Genomic DNA, 18,843 nt, shown 5'->3' on the forward strand with positions numbered 1-18,843 from the left:
TTTTATGCTTTGGGCTAAGCTAAGGAGCACGTTTTGGAGGCCAAAGTTCTTTGGTTTCCCTTTTTCAGGATTCCTATACATCTTACGGAAGATGATCTTCCCAAGTTCTATTGTTTGACATTCGTACGAGTAATCTCGTCCGTCAAATCTCTATCAATCACTTTCCTCAACCCGAGCTGCTACTACCAGCTCATTACAACCCAGCTAACCCGTATAAACGGCCCGGATGAAACTGTGTCAGCAGAACATACACAGGTTGGTTTGTCTCCGGTTCCTACCGGCTAACCCGTTCAGAAAGCAAATAACTATCCAATTTGACAGGCGATCCAATCAACAACAACGATGAAGTTGTGTTGCTTACAAATGGCGGCGGCACCCTGCACGTGGCAAGCAAGCAAGCACCTAGACACCCCTTTGTGCGGCTTCCTCATCCGCGTGCCATCATCACTGGTCGTGAGGAGAGCGTCGCTCAACGGCGACCCCTCTAATGATCTGCCGTCTCCAGCTCAGTGCGAATCCGGACACGCCCAACCGCCGTCGCCGCATCCGTCGCAAAGGCGAGTCCTGGGATCCATCTTCCAGCGGAGTTAACTCTCAGCTCCGAAGGCGGCACTGTCCATCAGCAGACATGGAAACATGCCGACGCTGCAGGAATCCTTATCTCAGCGTACGGCTCTGTTAGCGAATTGTTGCGAAGCTACTAAACCATGATAACCGTCCAACCCACTGGTTTAGAAACCGTCCAGCTGACTCCCGCACGGGTTGGGTTGGGTTTTAACCAAAAACCTGTGAAACCGGAACATGAACAGGGTGATCTATTGCCGCTAGAGCGCCGCGTGCCCCACGGCCGGCCAACGCTACCGCCGCGCCGCCGCCGCGCACGCCCCCTGCACCACCGCGGCCGGCCGCTGCTGCTGTCGCGCTCGCGTCTCCGAGTCTCATGGCCGCTGCTCCGCACGCGCCATTGCCATCCACCACGGCTTGCCGGCATCACCGCCGCGCCCGGGCTCCGCCACCGCCGCCGGCCGCTGGAGCCCGAGAAGAAGGCGCGGCCGGCGATGATTTTTTTCAATAAATATTTAATTCTTTTTAAAAAATTGAAAACATATGAAAATGTTGGCTCAACTTTTCTCGAAAAGTTAAAGTTCAACATTTTTGACAAAATATTGGTTCAACTTTTTTCGATTTTTTGGAAAAATGTTGAGCTCAACTTTTTTTCGAAAAATTGTTGGCCAACATTTTTTTGAGAATATCCAATATGTTTTCAAGTAAAATGTTGAATGGGCCATATCAGCTGGGTTTTGGTGGATTTTATTGATGGGTTGTTTAACCATCTTCCACAGCTGGATCTTGATTGCATTCTCTTTCTCTCTCTCTCTCTCACGGTGTTACATGATACGCCAGGAAAGATAGGAGGCGAACAAATGCTGATGCTGACGGATTCGCAAACTACGCACGCCTGTAGGATAGTGCTCCCACATATTCGGTTTTCTAGTGATGGCTGATGCATGTAATAAACTTTGAAAGTAACAAGGAATGAGGTCTCACGTCTCTGTCGAACAAAGAAGCCCGCAACATTTCCTTTCTTGACCCCTTTGCCCTCTCTTCGCATTTCAGACCCCTTCCTTCGGTGGATGGTACGAAATTGCACTTGTGAGGTGGAGGTGGAAGAGTTTGCCGGAGTCGAGGGAGGAGGAGAGGTGCCGGGGAGGCTCATCCGGGTGGGCAGTTGGCGCTGTTGAAGATGAGGTCGGATTGGAGCAATACTATATATGTGGCGGAGGTGCGAGCTACACGATATCTTGGTGTACATCGTGTTTTAAAATAAATTCCAATATATATTGCGTACCACGGGTAATAGCTCATGCGAAAAGTCTTCTTTTGTCATGATCATTCCACAGTATTCCCATGACGAAACAAATCATAAAAAGGACACGGAAGGTATTTCTGCAAAATGAAAAGAAAAGGAAAAGTGAAACGAGAGGAAGTGCTGGTTGTTAATTTGTGTTTGCAATGTCAAAAGCCCTCGGTTCCTACCCGCTCGCCTAATAAAGTCCAGGTCCTGCTGGCTAATGATCACTCGTTCGATGACGCCATCAGCTTGACACGGATGATCCCGTGTGCCGGCCGGGTCGTTCAAGTTTACCTTTTCTACCGTGGAAACCCCGGCCATCGTTTTCATGCCAGCGCATGCAGCACGAGTGGAGGAATCCACGCCACTTGGTAGTTCGCACGGGAGTGAAGGAGCTGCCACTTGCCACTGTGTGAACCGGGCCTGTAATTAAGCCAGTGGGCCGATATGTGTTGGGCTATTTTTTTCATACGGCCCAGTCCACAGGATAACCCACCGTCGCTGCGCGTCGCTCCTGCCCCACCCCTCTCGTAGCCGCAATACGAGCGCGGCCGCGGCGACCACCGGCGGCGACCGGAGTTCCCTCCCCTTTCCTCTCCGCGTGCCCTCCCTGTCCCAGATCTTCGCCTCCCGCTCCCTTGTCGATATCTCTCCCCTCCCGCGAACCGTGCGGTGCTGCCCCAGGTCCCGGATCTCCCTCCCACACCTTCCGCCGTGCAGATCCGGTGTCGGCGAGAGGTGAGCTCCCCTTCTCCCGCGTTTATTTCTTCCCCTCCCGCGAACCGTGCGCTGCTGCGGTGCTTCTTAGGCAACAGAATCCTGATAACACGGTTATGCATATGGAGGAAAAAGGGGATGATGTTGCGCATGTTGCACAGCAGTTCTTGCACCTCCGTTCCGAACATTTGTTTTGTCACTCGATATTGTTAACATGGAGCACACCGGACAACAATACCATTTTCTTTAAGCGTTTGTAGTGGCAATATGCAGCAAGGCATCATGAATGTTTTAAAGCAAATGGATCAGCTAGCCATCTCCTTCGGGCTTGGCTTGCTGAGAATTTTTACTTTTGCAACGTCAAATGCCTTTGACTCACATGTTCGTCTGTCTGCTGGTAAGTCTTGCTATAGTGGAGTTGCCATTAAATCCATAGCAAAGTGATACTTTTCTCTCTCTTCCTGGCGCATAATCTGGTGCCAGCATGGTAAGAAAGTAATGTTACTTGATCAACACCCAACAATAAATACTTTACGCAACTTTGGCTAAGTGTTTTTCTGAATCTAATTTGCTTGTTCATTTGGCTACTGGAAGTCCTACTAACACAGCATGGAAAATCTTTATGGTGACTAATGAAGATAGAGTTGAAGGATATCAATCATGTTTAGGAACAGTTTAGATAAAATGCAGTATCTTTGGTAATGGTAAATACTTGATGTTTATTGTTGTCTGATGATCTGCTTGTAACTTTCTGTCAACATGACCTGAACTTAAGAAATATAGCTGGCTGGGGATTGTTAGGGATGAGATTGTTGTTGATATCAAGCATGATTTCGGTCCCTATTCAACTGTATTCAGTTGCTCAAACATTGCCCTTCTATTAATCATCTGTTGAAGAAAGTTTGGTATTGGGAATATTGAATGCATTCTCATAACCGAGTTTTGGTTGATGGGAGGTCAATGTTAATGTCGTACAGAGTTGTCATTAGCCCCCTTATTTAGTTTATTCGGTGATCTCCTGATATGCCATAAAGGAAAATAAAGTATCTATATTTTGTTTGTGAAAATATGAGCACTCATTGGTATTCTGGAATTGTTTGCCTAACATCTGCGCATATTTTAGCTAATGTACATTTTTTAATGAAATTAGCTAGTGTATATTGTAAATCATCCCGATCTCTATCATGATTCATGAGTATGAACTAATCATGAAGTTCATGTGTTAGGTAGTGTACATTTTTTTTTTATCAATTTAGCTAGTGTATATCGTAAATTATCCTGGTCGCTATCATGAATCATGAGTATGAACTCATCATGAAGTTGAATTCTTCTCTGGTAGCTCAAATTTGTAATGTCTGGGATGGCATCTGATGATGCAACTGCTCAAGCGAGGGTTGAAGGAGATGTTGCAGATAAAAAGGTAGAAGAAGTTCAGGACCAGAATGAAGTTGGTGGGATGCCCTCACGACAGGAGGAGGTACTGTCTTTTCCTAGCACCGTTTTCCTTTTATCTCTGTGCCTAGTATTGACATGGCCTTTGTTTCATGTACTTGTATGGTTTGCCTTCTAACGGATCACTGCTACTTATGCATATCTGCAGGAGGCAGTAATTAAGAAAAAGTATGGAGGAATATTACCCAGAAAGACTCCACTTATATCTAAGGTCAATATCATCGCCTTACATGTCATTGTTTTTCCTGCTTGTTTGAACTGAGTAATATTTTTTCATATATAAATGTTGCAAATTTGTGTCTTTTTACTATACTGATATGATCTAAAATTGAAACATCTTATCAGGACCATGAACGTGCTTACTTTGATTCTGCTGATTGGGCTCTAGGAAAGGTAATAGTTTTCCCCCTAAAGGTTTAATTGAATTTGATATTAACTATTCAAAGAAATGTGAAACATGTTATCTTCTTTTGCTCTTTCAGCAAGGTGGTGTTCCCAACAAGCCTAAAGGCCCTCTTGAAGCACTTCGACCAAAGCTTCAGGTAGCGATTTCCACTGCATCAGATGCATAATAGTTTATTCAGTTCAATTATGAGGTGAATGGTTGAAAAGTTCCCAGGCTTTTTGATTATGAATAGGTGCAGATCCATATAGTTGTCTTTTAGCATGTTTATTTTATCAAAGTTGATGTGAGGCATCTTGATAAATTTTACAATATTATTTGATACATTATAAGGTTGACACACATCGTAAATTTATCAAGCATATAGTAATTGTGTGTCCTACTTGCATTGCTATGTATGGCACACCAAGTCTCCAAGTTAATGTCTTTCCCTATCTATTCTACTTCCAGCCTAGTCAACAGAATGCACGTGCCCGTCGAGCTCCTTATGCATCTGCAGACAGTGATGGTACTCATTTCTCCTACTAGCTAATGCACAATCTTTTGATATTTGCATTTCATTCCTACCATGGATCATTGTTTTCCCTTGCAGAGACTTTGAACTTGTCTGCTGAGGATCTGGGCCAGCAAGGAGAACCTGTTGAGGACAAGAACAAGGAATAAGTATGCCGAGTGGCTCTACGCTTTTTATCGGAAGATGCCATTTGCTGTGCTCATGCTAAGACCTTTGCCTTGATAATAAGTAAACTGTGGATTTGTATAATAAACACTGGTGAGTTTGACATGGTGCAGTTCGAGCTGGATGTGAGGCGTGGTGCATGTAATATCCGCGGCTACCCTCAGCTGTTCAGCCTTTCGGATGCCTGGAACAGCTAGGAACGAGCCTGTGTCCGTGAGGATGGTGACAATGTTTACAGTGCTGGAAGTGTATGCAAACACATGCGAATCCGATGGTTGAAACTCCCTTTGAACTGGAGTCACTACTTATAATAAAGAACACTTCCGAATGTCACTGAGATGTATTGCAATGCTTCATTTGAAAAAACTGAGGTCACTACCAATAATGAAAAGCATTCTTCCAAGTTATCGGGATGTATTGCAATGCTTCTTTTCAGTCGTTCTGCTGCAACCAGAGCTTGTGTGCGTGCGTGTGAGCGTCTGAGTTTTTTTTAAAAAAAATGCTTGCAATGTCAAACTCTTCAGGATCTTACATGGCACCTAATAACATTGACTTCAGACGTGAAAGTTCATCGCAACAGATACCTAGGGGTTTCGTATATGATTGTGTGGTGAAAAATGTTGTCATGGTTAATGATCAATAGCACAGATAATTTGACATCACACGGATGATCCTGTGGGCCGGGTCGTTGAGGCTAATCACCTTTTGGTTTCTCCCGGTGGAAAGTGTGTGCGTTTCGTTTTCATGCCAGCGCACAAGCTGGAGGAAATCAAGAAACCCATGGCAGAGGCAGCTCCTTCAAACTCGGCAAGAGTGAAGGAGAGGTAACGCGTTTGCTTTGTGTGAACAGGGCTTTGGGAGCGCTAGATTCAGAACACCATATTTGTTCACGGGTTTGCGAAGTTTTGAGATGGGTAGTCGGTACGCAGCAAACGCCACCAAAAACGCCAGCGCTGCAAACATGACGCAAGTTGGATTCAGATTTCAGATCCTGTCCGGGTCCAAGTTCAGACTTCAGGCTGAGGCACAACGACAAGTTTGCAGCTCCGAACGATCAGTTTTAACCATTTGACCTGAAGTGCAATCTTCTTTAGACAAGCGAGTTGATTGTTATTACTTCCTCCGTTTGGAAATATAAGCCTGTTATCAGGACCTGGACACAGTCTCCAATATGACACTTGACTACTAATAGCTTTTAAATATATTAAGAAACTATTTTTTATAATGGTTCTAGTAAAATCTTTTCAAAAATATAAAATGATTTCAGAAATACCAATTTTATGTCGCCAGTTTATATATATTTTGTATATTGATAGTCAAGGGTAAATGCTTGAATTTAGGATAAAAATTGACGGACTTATATTTTCGATAGAAGGAAGTAGATATAAAGATAATGTAGATGGATAACTTGGGGGGAAAACACTGACAGAAATCAACCATTTCGTCTGCCGGCAGATTCAGCATCCGATCTGCTGTACGGAAAACGACGTGATGTGATCGAACCATATCCGTTGGTGATCGAGGGCGTCGAAAACGATGTGATCCGCCGCCGTTGACGCCGGCGTGCCGGGACCGGTTGGGTTTTCCTCTGCGCAGAACGTACGCGTGGTCCCTGAAGCGCCAGGAGTTGAAGATCAGCGTGTGCTGCTGCAGGGCCGGCCTCCGATGATAGCTCATCAACGGCAGCATTAAGGGTAGGTTTGGTTACTACAGAATTTATTATAAACTCCACCGTATCGGATGTTTGGATGCTAATTAGAAATATTAAATATAGATTAATGATAAAATAAATTCCATAACCTCTAGAGTTTTTAACCTTTTTGAGAGACGAATCTTTTAAGACTAATTAATCCATGTGTATTAGTCCATGTGATGCTACAGTAAACATATGCTAATAATGAATTAAGTAGGTTTAATAGATTCGTCTCGCGAATAAACTCTAGGCTTATGCAGTTAGTTTTATAATTAGCTTATATTTAGTCTTTCTAATTGGTATTGAATATTCGATGTGACAGAGTTTATTGTAAGCACCTAGAATCCAAACACTCCCTAACTTCGAGGGTCTCATTTTCTCAGTAATTAAGCTAGCAGCAGAAATCTAGGTGATGAGCTCCGTATCCTGCAGACAGATGGCTGCAAGAATTCAAGACTACAATTCAGACAACACCTAGGTGGATCAATCTCCAGTCATATGGACATGAGAACTAGTCTACTACTACTGGCTGAGCAACTGCAGCTACTTTCAGACAAACCAAGGATCCAAAGATTAAGGACGGATCACATATATATATATATAATCTACGCTCACGCGTAGCTACTCTCACCATCAGTATACCATCGTGCGTATGTTCACATACTCATTTATCACTTTAAATATATTTATATACTTATTCTAAGATACTTCAAAAGAATATATATGAAAAATTTCAAAAGCATCCATATTTTTTAAATATATATTATTATACTTTATTACTAGTATATAAAATTGAGTATGTCCACATAATCTATGTATGATCATATAGCCAACGTATATACCATCACAGATGGTCTAGTATGGTCACATACATCTTGTACATACCTTTCCTTATGTCAGATACGTCATGCATCATGAGATACATACGTAGGAGTAGCTACAAGCGCGTGTAGAATAGATTTTTCCTCTCTCTCTATATATAGGATGAGTTTTTTTCTACACTAGCGTGTAGCTACTCTCGCCATCAGTATACCACTCGTATGTCCGCATACTCGTTTATCACTTTGACTATGTTTATATACTGATTCTAAGATACTTCAAAGGAATATATACAAAAAATGTCAAAAGCATCCATATTTTTTACATATATATTATAATTATACCTTAGTACTGGTATATAAAATTGAGTATATCCACATACTCTATGTATGGTCATATACCCAAAGTATATACCATCACAGATGGTCTAGTATGATCACATACACCCCGTACATCTTCATTAGGTCAGATACGCCCTACATCATGAGATACACATGTAGAAATAGCTACAAGCGCGTGTAGAATAGATTTTTCATATATATATATATATATATAGATAGATAGATAGATATTCAACACTCGCATGTAGCTACTCTTACCATCAATATACCACTGTGTATATCCGCATACTCATTTATCACTTTGAATATGTTCATATACTAATTCTAAGATACTTCAAAAGGATATATAAAAAAATTCAAAAGCATCCCATTTTTTAAATATATTATAAGTATACCTTAGTACCAGTATATAAAAATTAGTATGTCCACATGTTGTATGTATGGTCACATACCCAACGTATATACCATCATAGATGTTCTAATATGATCACATAGTTCACGTACATACTTTTCATTGAATCAGATACGTCCTACATCATGAGATACACATATGAAAGTAGCTACAAGTGCGTGTATCCTTAGTAGGAACATGCATGTCAAACACATGCTGTATTAGATTGGTTAAGCTGTTTCTTTCAGGTTGCTTCCGAAGGAAAACGCCACAAATTGAAGTCTGACCTCTGGCTGCTGCGACTGCTACAGTTAGTTAAGACGAAACATCTGTGGAGAAGAAAGTAGGAACGGAGTGATGCAGTGACATGCATGTAAGGCATCCGCTATTGCTGCTGCAAGATGATGATCACATGACAAGGAGCTTGGGGCGGCCATTTGTCTTGGGTTCGTGATTGGCGACACTGACATGCATGGATCGTGATGTATCTGTGTTGATCTTTGTTGTCAGTATTAGCTGTACAAAGATACAGGCATCACTCGTATAGATTAGTAGCTGCTCCTGATTGTCAGCAAGAACGGCAGCCTGCACGTTGGTGTCAGTTTCAGTTTTTCCTGTTAAGGAATCATACGTGTTCAGACTGCTTCAGACGCAATAGCATAGCACGTTTGTTGCTGCTCTAAACTCCGTCCGTCCAGTTTTAACCAGCAAACCTGGACTGCAAATCTTTAGACGTGTGAGTCGATTTCTACTCCTAGTCTAGTCTAGATAAGGTAATGTGGACAGATAGCTTGTGTTGTGTCCAGCCTAGGTGACGAACGAAGTGCTCTCCCAAGCTGAGCCTCAGCACCCAGCAGAAAAACACTGCCAGAAATCAACTATCTCGCTCGTCGATCGAAAGCGATGCGTATCCAACGTATGTACGTGTGGTTGCTGATGAAGCGCCAAGAAGGTCAGCGTTTGCTGCTGCTGCAGCCTGCAGGCAGACCTCTGGGGAGTGGTGGTATTTCATCAGCATTCAGCAGCAACATCGACTGCCAGCATCTCGTTTTCTCAATAAGCTGGCGATGTAGGTGAGCTCTCCTGCAGACGACGGATTTATATATGGAGAGTTCCATCCAACCAGACGTACGATTATTTGGCTTGCACTCCACAAGAAATCTTGCAAGTTGCAAGTGCAGATGAGAGTGGTGGACTGGTGGGGCTGCAAGAATTCAAGGCCAGAAAGCTCAATCCCAATATTTGTTTTTTCGAAACGAATTGAACCAGACAACTCTAGAGAGCTGCCGATTATATTAAAAAGAAGATGGAAGTTTAGATTGAGCAAAGCAACGGTACTATTGACATGAGTGCTGCTGCTAATGGCTGTTGAACTATAAGACGACAGTTAAGTAGCGCGCTTGCTTGCTTCTGAAAACTACTGATCTGGAGGCATTATTCCACGATCGGCATGGCGTAAGCTACCTTGGAAATGGAGTCCAGTACAGTACAGTACAGTACAGTACACACGGTGGTCACTCACGAGGCCGTTAGTAGATAACGACGACGGCGATGTGCATCGAGTCTTTATCCGTATGTTGTACGACGACGTGTACGTACGGCCGCCGGTTTAGACAACAATAGCGAGCCACGTATATATGTACACGCGTGCACCGACCTAGCGATCGCGGCACCGTATGTACGTACCAAGCTACTAGCTAGCGTACCAGACCAGCATGAAATTCGCTGCTGCATGCAGCATGCGCATGCACGAATAATCCGGCCAGTTCTCACGAGAGCAGCCGCCGGGCGAGAATTTTTTTTCTTTGGATTTTCTCCCACGAGCATGTGATGTACTGATATATATACACATACACATACATACATACATACATACATACACGCGCGCGAGCGTACCCAATCCCTACAAGCACCTATAGAAAATTGGTCACGTAGATTTTCGGCATTAGCAAATTGTAGTCACCATATATAAAACCGTGGAAACCCTTCCCCACTTAATCCGGCGGCGAATTTGGCGGCGCTTACGACGGACCAACCGACAGCGTGTTGAAAGGAGCGAGAAAGACAGTCGTCGATGCCGCAGTTAACACGGTGAAGCAGGAGAGACGTTGCACCTTCTCTGTTCGAAATTATTGTAGGCCGTTTTAACTTTTGCATGCATAGTGTACATCTTGAAATATAATAAAAACTATATGTTCAGAGAATTGAGTCAAAACAAGCTATAATTTTGACCAAGCAGCGTATTAATTTTGGAGTAGTGATTCATATATTGTATAGGGGACCTTCTAATAACCTGCTACCCCACGAGGAGACAGCAAGAAAATAAAACTAAGTACTCCTGAAAATCGTTGTTGCCAGCTGGATCTCTGCCGCCATTTTTATATCTCTGGTACGATCGAGTCCGGCACCGACCGGAGCTGGAAGATCTCTGGCGCGCGTAGGGATGACGCGCGCACGCTACACGTACTGCCCACGACGCGGTACGCGGCAGATCGATCGATCGATCGGGCTACCATTATTAACTCGAGCTACGTAGCAGCAAAAAGATTAAGATCATATTATTATTGGTGCGTCGTCGTCGTGGCGCTAGCTGATGCCTCATGGAGTAGCTAGTCCACTAACGGCTGCGCTAAATTAATTATTATCTGCTTTATTTATTCGGGCTACGGCTTAGTAGATGATCATTGCATGTCGTCACGGTCTTGAAGTTCCTGCTTGTCTCCCTGTACAACAACATGATAAGCAAGCCGTAGCCCAGGACAGCATGCATGCGCAGGGATTAACTAGCTAGGCAAGCTGCCTGTATGTAGTAACGTTAGGAGCATAAATTTCCAATGTTTACGACGATACACCGATGACACTTTCATCGTTCATCGATCGGACTGCCACTGACAGCGGCACCTTTTAAAAGTCTTGCTCCGCAACTGTGATGCTGGTGGTGATGATGATGGTGACGATGAGAGGCAGCTGTGGATAAGGATGGACACTGATGTGTACGTGGCCTGATGATCGAATTGAAAAAAAAGGAGCCTGGGCGCGCGCCGGAGACGACGTACGTACGTGGATCATTATTCCTGATTAGGGATAGCTACTGGCATGATACTCCTATGCATCTTGCTTCTTCTTGTGGCGACTGTCAGCAACAACGGCGCATTTGTAGGGCGGAGACGGATGAGATGACAGGGCCACGTGTACGGAGCTCAGCATTAGTTCACGGCCTGATCACGCGGCACTTTGATTACGTATATGTGCACTCTATCTCTCATCTCTAGGGTTAGAATGAACAAGAGTACGCGCGCCATGCCTTGGCGCCAAAAATATCTGCTACGCTTTATTAATTAATCAGCTAGCTGTTGATTATTAGTACATGTACACCTTCCGTATTTGTTATACTCATCGCTCTACTCCCCGCAAGGTGACAAAATCTTTCACACCTATTTTTATACCTACACCTGTTTCCATGCAATAAAAATGATCTTTCATAAATCCTTCGGCATGGATCGGGTGCGACCAAGTTAGCTATAGCCAGATGACGGCGACACGAAGCCTGTGCAGACCTTTAATCAATGCGTGCACGTCAAGGCAAATGTCTGGCGTGGTGTTATCATCATTCATATATGTTTCAGCCTATAGATTAATTATTTGGTTTAGAGGTAAGCCGATTGGGAGGACCAAGCAGTGCCATTTGCATTCCTTCTCACACAATTTGATTGCCGGCTCGGGGGGCACATGCTCCCCCATCTCACGCAAGCCAGCGGAGGTTTCCAGACCTAGTGGGTTCCATGCATTTCTTTTGGTGATGTATCTAGTGTTCCCGTTGTCAATCGAATTATACATCTAATATTATCCGTTCAAGTAGTTCTTGTATAGGTTCCCTTGAAAATGAGTGAGACAAACCATATAAGTTTGGTTACATTTTTATCGTGCATCATGCGCAACTCTTTCCATAAATAATGTCTCATCAAAAGAATGTGGACAAGGAAATAACGGACGACTTGGTCTTTACTCCCTTTTTTTCCAATGCATTGGCGAGTGTATTTACATGTACCCAAATACTCTGGGCTTGCAGCCGTAGTTGCCCATGACTTCCATGCTCACGTAGCTCTTGTCACATATTGGGCCACTCCTTACAAGGCCAAAGTCTAACAATTTCACATTGTAGTTTTGCACGAGAGGTGAGAGATGGTTAGGAGATTGAGAGTTTACTTCGTGTGGGTGACATCGAGAGATTTTTCCAATCGATGCATATGTACCGAAGCAGGATATTCACTGATTTGATGTCCCTACATATTACTTCCACCTTGATATAAAAATTTAAGTCATTTTGCGCCAATTACTATTTGGAGCCTAAGACTCCATGAAAAGAGTTTGAAGGAGTTAGCTTTTGCTTCAATTAAGGCTGGGTGTGTGTGCCCCCCGAGAAAGCTCTAGATTTTGCTGTACGATTTTTGTTAAAAAAAATAGTTGTATGTAATCTGTCCAAAAGCACATACACACACCACACTTTCATCCCATGTGAAGACGATTTTTGGAAGATCTATCATCCCAATCGAGAAGTATGGGGCAATATATGCTTTGGTGCAAAAATGCATTCAATCAGGCAAATAGATTAGAAATGGGTCTCAGGTTTTCTGACACATGGCTTCCCAAAGTTGGATGCCACATATAGTCTATGGCATTTGTGTTGATATCTTGTTCTTGTTGGCAACTGAATTTCACATCCAACGTTTGTATAGCTCATGTCGTTGTTTTAATTAGAAAACATGCTCAGTGTGTCTTGAAGGTGTTGCTGAGTCCCGATGCTTTAAGTTTGTACGTAACGAACTACTCTCTCCGTCCTGAAATATAAAGCATTGAAGGGTTCAAAATTTGTACTCGAATATAAGGCATCCTAGGGTATTTTGCAAAGTAATTATTTCCAACATGCTATAAAATCATAAAATGATAACCATAGAGGTACATCTTCTTAATTTAAATAAAAATATTAGAATACCCTACGTATGCAGGACGGAGGGAGTAGGCCAATTTACCGTTGTCCCCTATTTTCTACATGCATAGCTAGTCTCATGGAGCGAGACGCACCATGCATGCATGCATCCACGGATAAGGAAGGGAGCGAGGAATCACAGGCCGATCGGCGGCACACGTACCGATCGGCCGCACCGGCCGGCCATCGCTGGCCCGCCATCCGCCGCCGTCGCGCTCGTCCGGATCCACTGAAAACCTGCGATCCGAGCGGACGACCTCGGCTTCAGGGCACCTGACGTTCGCGACAGCCAGACGTTTGTGCATTGGCATCTGGCCCCCGTAATTAATGAAGCGCGCGTGCGTGCGGCACGGCAGGCGTACGCGTCTCGATCGGTAGGAGAAGAAACGGCAACCTAGCTCAGCGAGAGCTCCTCCGCTCCAAGCCAGAACACCCCGGTCGAGCGGCCGGGGGCTACAAGCCACCGATCCGCCCGCCTCTTAACTTCTTTCTGAATCCACTAGCTCGAACGAAACCTGCGATCCGGGCAGACGACCTGTGCTCCAGGGCACCTCTCACGCACTAGTGCACTACCAGCCTACCAGCGTAGCTCCGTTCCGCGCGGCGGCCGTGATCGGAGGCTGCCGTTGGCGGCTTCTCGCCAGCGGCGTGCGGCGCGCCAGGCGTAGCACAGTACGTCGTACGTGTCCAATCCAACGGGCCTTCGCGTATGCGTACGTTTCTTCTCGGTACAATGCATGCGTACGTGGGCTAAGCTAGCAGTGGTCCGAGCAGCAAGCGCGCAAAAACGCCAGGTTCCCAAAAAATTCTTACACGTATTTTTTTTCTAAAAATTAGGGTCGTGACAGCGAAAAAATAGATTCACGTGGCTTCTATTTATATTTTAGCTCGGATTTATCAGACGAATTTGTCGGTACATACAGATAGGGGTACCTCCCGCTAGAGTGTCCAGGCCTTCGGCTTCCCATAATCCATACTCCTCCTCGCCTCTGGGCCACGTGGCATACGGCCTCCAGGCCTGACAGCTGGGACCGCGGTCTCCGGACCCTCCCCCGAGCTCCATGAGGCCCGGGGTCTCTGCACACCCAGGTGGGCGGGAAAGCTCTCGGGTAGCCCCTGCGGACCCGGCCTCCCCTGGGAGGTCCGGGGCCGCCACGTGTGATGACCGGACCATCACAGGCCAGCCCACTCCGACCGACCTCGGGGGCCTCGGGCCTCCCTTCCCCCGGGAAGGGGTCCGGTGCCGCCATGTGTTGCCCAGCGGGAGGAGCGGGGATGGCCCCGCCGCGTGCCTGCGGCCCGAGGCCCCTTGCGGGTCACCTCCCCACCTACCAGCATTTAATGCGGTAGCTGAGTCGGGCGCGCCAAAGTCAAAAGGTGCGGCCTGCCACTGACACACGGGGCAGGTAAGCTGACACTACGGTAAGCCCGCCTGTTCTGAAGGCGGCGCGTCATGTCACCGTGCACAGTGCGCGGGCTGTGTGCTGTCCCGTCACGGCGCTGCGCGCGTGATGATGGCCTATAATAGGCGAGCCACGGCGTGCGCTGTAACAGTGCATGCGCGACGGGTCATCGCTGCTTCACCGCCTGACAGGAGGTTCCATCTCAACAGTGACAGCACGGATACACTATTGTGCGGCGCTGACACCGGACACTGTGCAAGACAAGGCTGTACACGGCCATATCCTGGCTGTGGATACGCACATCAACTTCTCGATCGAGAGGACTACGGAGAGGAGCTCGAGGAGAAGACCTCCTTATCTTTCGTAGAACGGCCCCTGTTGGCCGGGCCCACCTGTCGGGGTCCCGCACAGTGTAAGCACTCCCCTTGAACTATAAAAGGGAGAGTGCACTCGTTAGAAGACAAGGTTCAGCAATCAGACGCACACAAGCTTATGCTGCTTTCCATTCAGGCTCACGCAGCCAATACAACACCAAAGTGGACGTAGGGTATTACGCTCCGGCGGCCCGAACCACTCTAAAACTTCGTGTCCTTCCTGCGTTCATCTGTCCACCGATCGAGCGCTCCTAAGTCTCCTCCAAACCCATCCTTAACTAGGATTAGGCGGGTGCTTTCCGCCACCCGGCTGGAGAATTCCTCCGACATTTGGCGCGCCAGGTAGGGGCCTTAGGTTTGGTTTGCGCTCGGTCGACCTTCGCGACCTCAATGGCGCAGGAAAATGGTCACCATGACCTCCTGATCGGTGAAGAAGTGGCGTCAACGGCGCCACACGCCTCGCGCCATCCCGCCTCCAGAGTGGCCCCGCGTGCTGCTCCACCGTGTGCAGCGGAGCGGGCCTCTGTGGCCCAATCGGTGCTCCCATCGAGCGGGCCCCTCATGGCAGCCAGGGAGTTGCTCCGCAACCCCCCTGGCGAGGCAGCGTCGCCAGACGCGCACAAACAATGGCGTGACGACGTCGACCGTCTCCTCAACCTGGCACAGGCTTCCCCAGGCTCTGCGGGGGGGGGGGGGGGGGTCTGTTTCCAGGCAGCGCTGTCGCCAGGGCGGTGCATCCGGTTCCGTGCACTCACCATCCGTGAGGAGTGCACGGACCGAAAACCTCCGGGCGGAGCTCAACCACAGGCATGCGGGAGAGGGCGCCAGGGTCTCCATCGAGCGGGCGCGCAACCGACGACTCAATATTGAGGGTCGGAACCTTGCGCCCGAGCTCGATGCGGCTAAGGTCAGGTCGCAGGGACTCCCCCAGGCGCCGGTGTCGGGTGTGGGCTGCGCAGCGCTTGCAGACCACCTCCGCGCAGTCGCCAGGCCGTCCAAGTTTCGGCCTCACCTGCCGGAAAAATATGACGGGTCCTCCAACCCGTCACAGTTCCTGCAGGTCTACATCACCGCTATCACGGCGGCCGGAGGTAACGAAGCCGTCATGGTAAGTTACTTTCATGTAGCCTTGACCGGGCCAGCCCGGACCTGACTCATGAATCTTACCCCAAGAACCATCCAGTCCTGGGGTGAGCTCTGCGCACAGTTCACTGCGAACTTCGCCAGTGCGTACCAGCAGCATGGCGTGGAAGCCCACCTCCACGCCGTGAGGCAGCAACCCGGGGAAACCCTCCGGGTCTTCATCTCCCGCTTCACCAAGGTACGTGGAACTATCCCACGTATCTCCGATGCGTCTATTATCACGGCCTTCCGACAGGGGGTCCGAGATGAGAAGATGCTAGAGAAGCTGGCGACCCACCAAGTGGAAGCCGTCACCACCCTGTTCGCTCTGGCGGACAAATGCGCCCGGGCTGCAGAAGGCCGTGCATGGCACTCTGCAACCCAGGCAGGTCCCGCTCAGACGAGCGGACCCAGCGTCGCTGCCCCTGGCAGCGGCAAGAAGAAGAACAAGAAGGTCCGTGGCTTCGACAAGTCACGGATTGGGGGTCCGGCCGTTGCAGCTGCGACGACCGGGGGCCAGAACTCCCGTGGCAAGCGCCCGCGACAGCAGCGCACCGACCCCGGGTCGTGCCCTGTTCATCCGGGGGCTCGCCACAGCGCCACCGAGTGCCGCGAGATCCAGAAGCTCCGTAAGTTTTATCCCTAGGACCTGGTTGAGAGGAAATTTTTCCTTTGTAATTGGTAGCATTGCCGTGCGGATCAGGGCGGTAGAGGTCCGCCCTCATAAACCCGGCCCCTGGCGTACAACGCACAAACTCTTCCGTACCAATTCATTAAGGGAAAATTTGTTCTCAAATGCGTCCTTGAAGTCTATGTGATCCTATATTTTCGCTTCTTATTACGCTAACCCCCCGCGTGTTCTTCACGTCTGTGCTGTGCCAAAAGCCTCCCCTAAGTTGCTACGCAACGTCTCTGCCTCGGACCTCTGTTTCACAGGAAGAAAGATACCGGACCCCTGTGAACGGCTTCAGGGAGACGCGCTCGCCCTTTGCTGGGGTCCAAGGTTGTGTAGCCGCTTAGCCTGATTCCGTACCCTAAGCCTACACGCCCTACCCTCCTAGGGTGAGCGCCGTCGTACCTCGAACCATGTACCAAGGGACCGGGACCCCTTTTAATCCTCGAATGTAGGTCCTAGTGCTCTGGCTTGCTACGCAACTTAGGCGGCCTTCGCTGGCCAGACTGAGAACCCGTGGGGACGTCTACTAAACGTCGATCCTAAGTCGTGTGCAGGACCTCGATTTTATGGCAGCTAGTCCCATCCTATCGCGACTACCTCCCAGGGGGCCACGGGACCTCGGTGTGCCCAAAAGCACTTTGGCACTTTGCAGATCGACAACCAGGAAAACAGCTAAGTTTTTTGCAAAAAAGTAGACATATGGAATACTTAAACGCATTACTGAAAATGTGCACAATAATATAAAGTTATCTTATAATAACAGAATTTACATTACAAAAGAGATAACTAAAAAGCTACTGGCACTACTGCCCTAGCGGTCCGGAGGCGCTCCCACCTTCTGCAGGTTCAGGACGGCGCCGGAGGCGTGATGCAACCATTCCGCTGCCTCCAGGACTCCTTCCCGCGCGGCGGCCGCCGTTGCCCGGACGGGTCCAACTAAAACTGGAGTTAGCTGGATGGAGGGGTCATGGCTCCGGAAGTTGGTGAGGATGTATTCAGCCACTTCCCGAGCAACTATCCGCCCCTCCGTCTCCAGGAGGTCCTGCATCCCCGCCTCCGCGTCCTGAAGCCGCCTGGCGGTGGTGTCCAGCAGTTGGAGTGCGGCACCAAACGGAGAAGGGGCCTCCGGCACTCCGATGGGGTTGGCTCCGAGCTCCTCTAGTAGAGGGTTCACCGCGTTGACCCATCTTGTCAACCGGCCGGTGCCGGCTCGCTGCTCTGCCAAGAGTCCCTCCACCTTGGCCTCCCTCTCCTGGAGCGCGGCCTCGCGTTCCTGGAGCCTCCGGTTCCCGGCTGCCAGCTCCTCCTCCACGGCCTCTTCCCGCTTCTGGAGCTCCTGCAGCCGGGCCACCTCCTCTGCTTCTCGGGCGGCCAGCTCTTCTTTTTGCTTTGCTGCCGCCGCCGCCTGATCCGCGAGGGCGGCCTGTTGTGCCTCGGCCGTGGCAAACGCCTCCCTCGCCGCGTCTGCCAACTCCCGGGCGGCCCGCTCCCTGTTCGCCGCCGCCTCCTTCAGCCTCTCCAAGGCAATCAGCCCCTGGAGAGCCTCTGCTTCCCGCCGTGTGGCCGCCAACTCCCGCTGGCGCGCTGCTGACTCTCGGTCGCGTGCCTGCTCCAGCTCCTCCCGCAGGAGCTCGCGCCCCGCCACGAGTTTGGCGCGCTCCTCGGCGTAGCGGGCGGAGACAGAATTGATGCGGCCCCCTAGGCGGACCTCCCAGTCGAAGAGCCGCTGGCGCTCCGCCTCCAGCTTCTCCCACTCCCGGCGCATGCCAGCCTCTAGCTCCTGTTGAGCTTGCTGGCATTTGGCTATGAGCCGGGGGAGCGGGACCTCCGCTGAGCTCGGGAGGAGGCGCCTTCCCAGCACCACCTCCGGTTCCTCCTCCTCTGCCGGTGGGGCGGCGCTGCTGGCAACTTCGGCGACCTCCGGTGCCGCTCTC

At 48.7% G+C, this 18,843-nt stretch overlaps 1 protein-coding gene across 2 annotated transcripts; it reads left to right on the forward strand.

Annotated features, from left to right (window-relative positions):
• The first annotated feature begins 2,356 nt into the window (after window positions 1-2,356).
• On the forward strand, window positions 2,357-5,436 carry LOC112887936. Of its 2 annotated transcripts, XM_025954231.1 has the most exons (8): window positions 2,357-2,590; window positions 3,909-4,046; window positions 4,170-4,232; window positions 4,367-4,414; window positions 4,504-4,563; window positions 4,875-4,932; window positions 5,017-5,087; window positions 5,217-5,436. In XM_025954231.1, exons 2-7 carry the CDS (start codon window positions 3,921-3,923, stop codon window positions 5,085-5,087), a joined length of 426 nt encoding a protein of 141 aa, XP_025810016.1. In that variant the 5' UTR covers window positions 2,357-2,590; window positions 3,909-3,920; the 3' UTR covers window positions 5,217-5,436. The 2 variants fall into 2 exon arrangements, with proteins under 2 accessions (XP_025810016.1, XP_025810015.1); XM_025954230.1 differs by having other exon boundaries at window positions 5,017-5,436.
• Window positions 5,437-18,843: the final 13,407 nt, after the last annotated feature.

Source organism: Panicum hallii, chromosome 3 (genome assembly GCF_002211085.1).
Source record: "Panicum hallii strain FIL2 chromosome 3, PHallii_v3.1, whole genome shotgun sequence".
In the NCBI taxonomy this organism is placed as follows: domain Eukaryota; kingdom Viridiplantae; phylum Streptophyta; class Magnoliopsida; order Poales; family Poaceae; genus Panicum; species Panicum hallii.

Coding starts and splice junctions, on each gene's coding strand:
- LOC112887936 (XM_025954230.1), top strand. CDS start 3,921: ATGTCTGGGATGGCATCTGATGATGCAACTGCTCAAGCGAGGGTTGAA. Junction 4,233..4,366: donor AGACTCCACTTATATCTAAG/GTCAATATCATC, acceptor ACATCTTATCAG/GACCATGAACGTGCTTACTT. Junction 4,564..4,874: donor CACTTCGACCAAAGCTTCAG/GTAGCGATTTCC, acceptor TTCTACTTCCAG/CCTAGTCAACAGAATGCACG.